Genomic DNA, 1,562 nt, shown 5'->3' with positions numbered 1-1,562 from the left:
GAGGTTTACTACACTATGTCCACTTCTCCCGGGTGAGCAATTGTCTCATAACATCCCGCAAGTAATAGCATTTCCATTAGCGGGCACCTCATACCTCGGAATATCTGTGTATCCGCCGCGTAGCTAGCTACTAATGTAAACTAACATGCATACACGCAGCGTACCTTGAGTAACGTGGCGTTCCACGGCTTCCGTTTTGAAAAATGGGGGCAAAATGAAATTTGAACGGAGCATTTAAGTACGATGTGTTGACCACATACAGTGTGTACACCACATATTGCAATTTTAGCGAATCGAGGCCGCCTTCGCTGCGCTCGGCAGCCAGTAGAACGCGCGTATTAGCGTAAGTTTTATTAACCCTAGCCGCGGACGGACTGACAGACAACACACTCCACTAGAGGTGTAACGGGGTTACATGGTGTGGAGCACACAGGGGTACGAAGTACCCGGAGAGTTAACAAACTCTCAGTACATAAGTTGGAGAGTTAACAAGGTATCTCAGTACGTTGGCTGAAAGCCACACGTTATGCATTTGATTAGGTTTAACTATGCTAGATAGTTAAAGAGATACATTTACCCCTAGGCGGCTTGGCCGCAATAATAGTAAATAAAACACTTCTGGTTTTGAAGCATAAAAGTTAAGGTGTTAACTTTGAGCCCTGGTCTTGGGCTGTAAGTGTCCTTTGGATAAGGAACTTAGTATTAGTGACTCTTTGAGTCGAACGTCTTCCTCTGACGCTAAAGCTACGGCAGCCCCGCTGCAAGAGGGGTAAGATAATGCAATAATATTTTACAGAAAATACCGGTCGGCGGTTCGCTGCAGTAGACGTTCAAGGGCCCGTTTGCAACTCACGTCAGACTTCTTGTTCTCCGCGTAGGCCTCTATCCAGTCAGGGTAGTTCTCTTGAATAAACGCAATCATTCCTGATGTAGTAAGAAATTACAAGAGTTAAACAGTAAGAGTAAGTAATAATAAAATAGTAAGTAATAATAAAATACTATAAAATTTATATAACTCACTTCTTCGTCGCGGCGTACGTCTTTCATGTACGTCAAAAGGGCAGAGGTAAATGGAAAGCTTTCCTTACGTCCCTGCCCTTTGGTCGTCTTGTCCAACTTGTTCCCCTCGTAGACGCGCACCGTGGCCCTACCGACCCACCACCCATGCACCGTGCCGTGCGGGTGGCCCAGCTTCTCAACGGCGGCAGTGAGCCCGATCCTCTCAACGAGGTCGACTGCCGCCAGCTTCTCTTTAATTGGGTAGCCGCGCTGCTTCTTCGTCCCCATCGTAGTTTAGAAAGTGATCGTGCAGCGCGGCTTCACCCTCGAATCGCCGGCTTCCAACCGAATTTTAGCTCAATTTATTGGATGGTCATCATAACTTAACTACTTTTTGATTGGTCAATATTTACTATGGGGCGCTTTCATTTTTCCGTGTTTTGTGTACGCCGGCTTTTTGTGTCGTTGTCTGTACACCTTTGCCCGCCCATACAGTGCACGCGGAAAATATAGAAGAAAAATCGTTTTTCACCATTTTTTCTTCCAATCTCAAGCTCTTTCCA

At 46.1% G+C, this 1,562-nt stretch overlaps 1 protein-coding gene across 1 annotated transcript; it reads right to left on the bottom strand.

Annotated features, from left to right (window-relative positions):
* Nucleotides 1–646: 646 nt before the first annotated feature.
* Nucleotides 647–1,287, bottom strand: PITG_22340 (uncharacterized protein; the record flags this gene model as incomplete). Its single annotated transcript, XM_002909824.1, has 3 exons — nucleotides 647–670; nucleotides 854–924; nucleotides 1,089–1,287. The coding sequence occupies 3 exons, from the start codon at nucleotides 1,285–1,287 to the stop codon at nucleotides 647–649; spliced, it is 294 nt and encodes a 97-aa protein (XP_002909870.1).
* Nucleotides 1,288–1,562: the final 275 nt, after the last annotated feature.

This window comes from Phytophthora infestans, genomic scaffold (assembly GCF_000142945.1).
Source record: "Phytophthora infestans T30-4 supercont1.2450 genomic scaffold, whole genome shotgun sequence".
Lineage (NCBI taxonomy): Eukaryota > Oomycota > Peronosporomycetes > Peronosporales > Peronosporaceae > Phytophthora > Phytophthora infestans.
The sequence above is the reverse complement of the archived record's forward strand: the minus strand, read 5'-3'. Positions and strand labels throughout refer to the sequence as shown.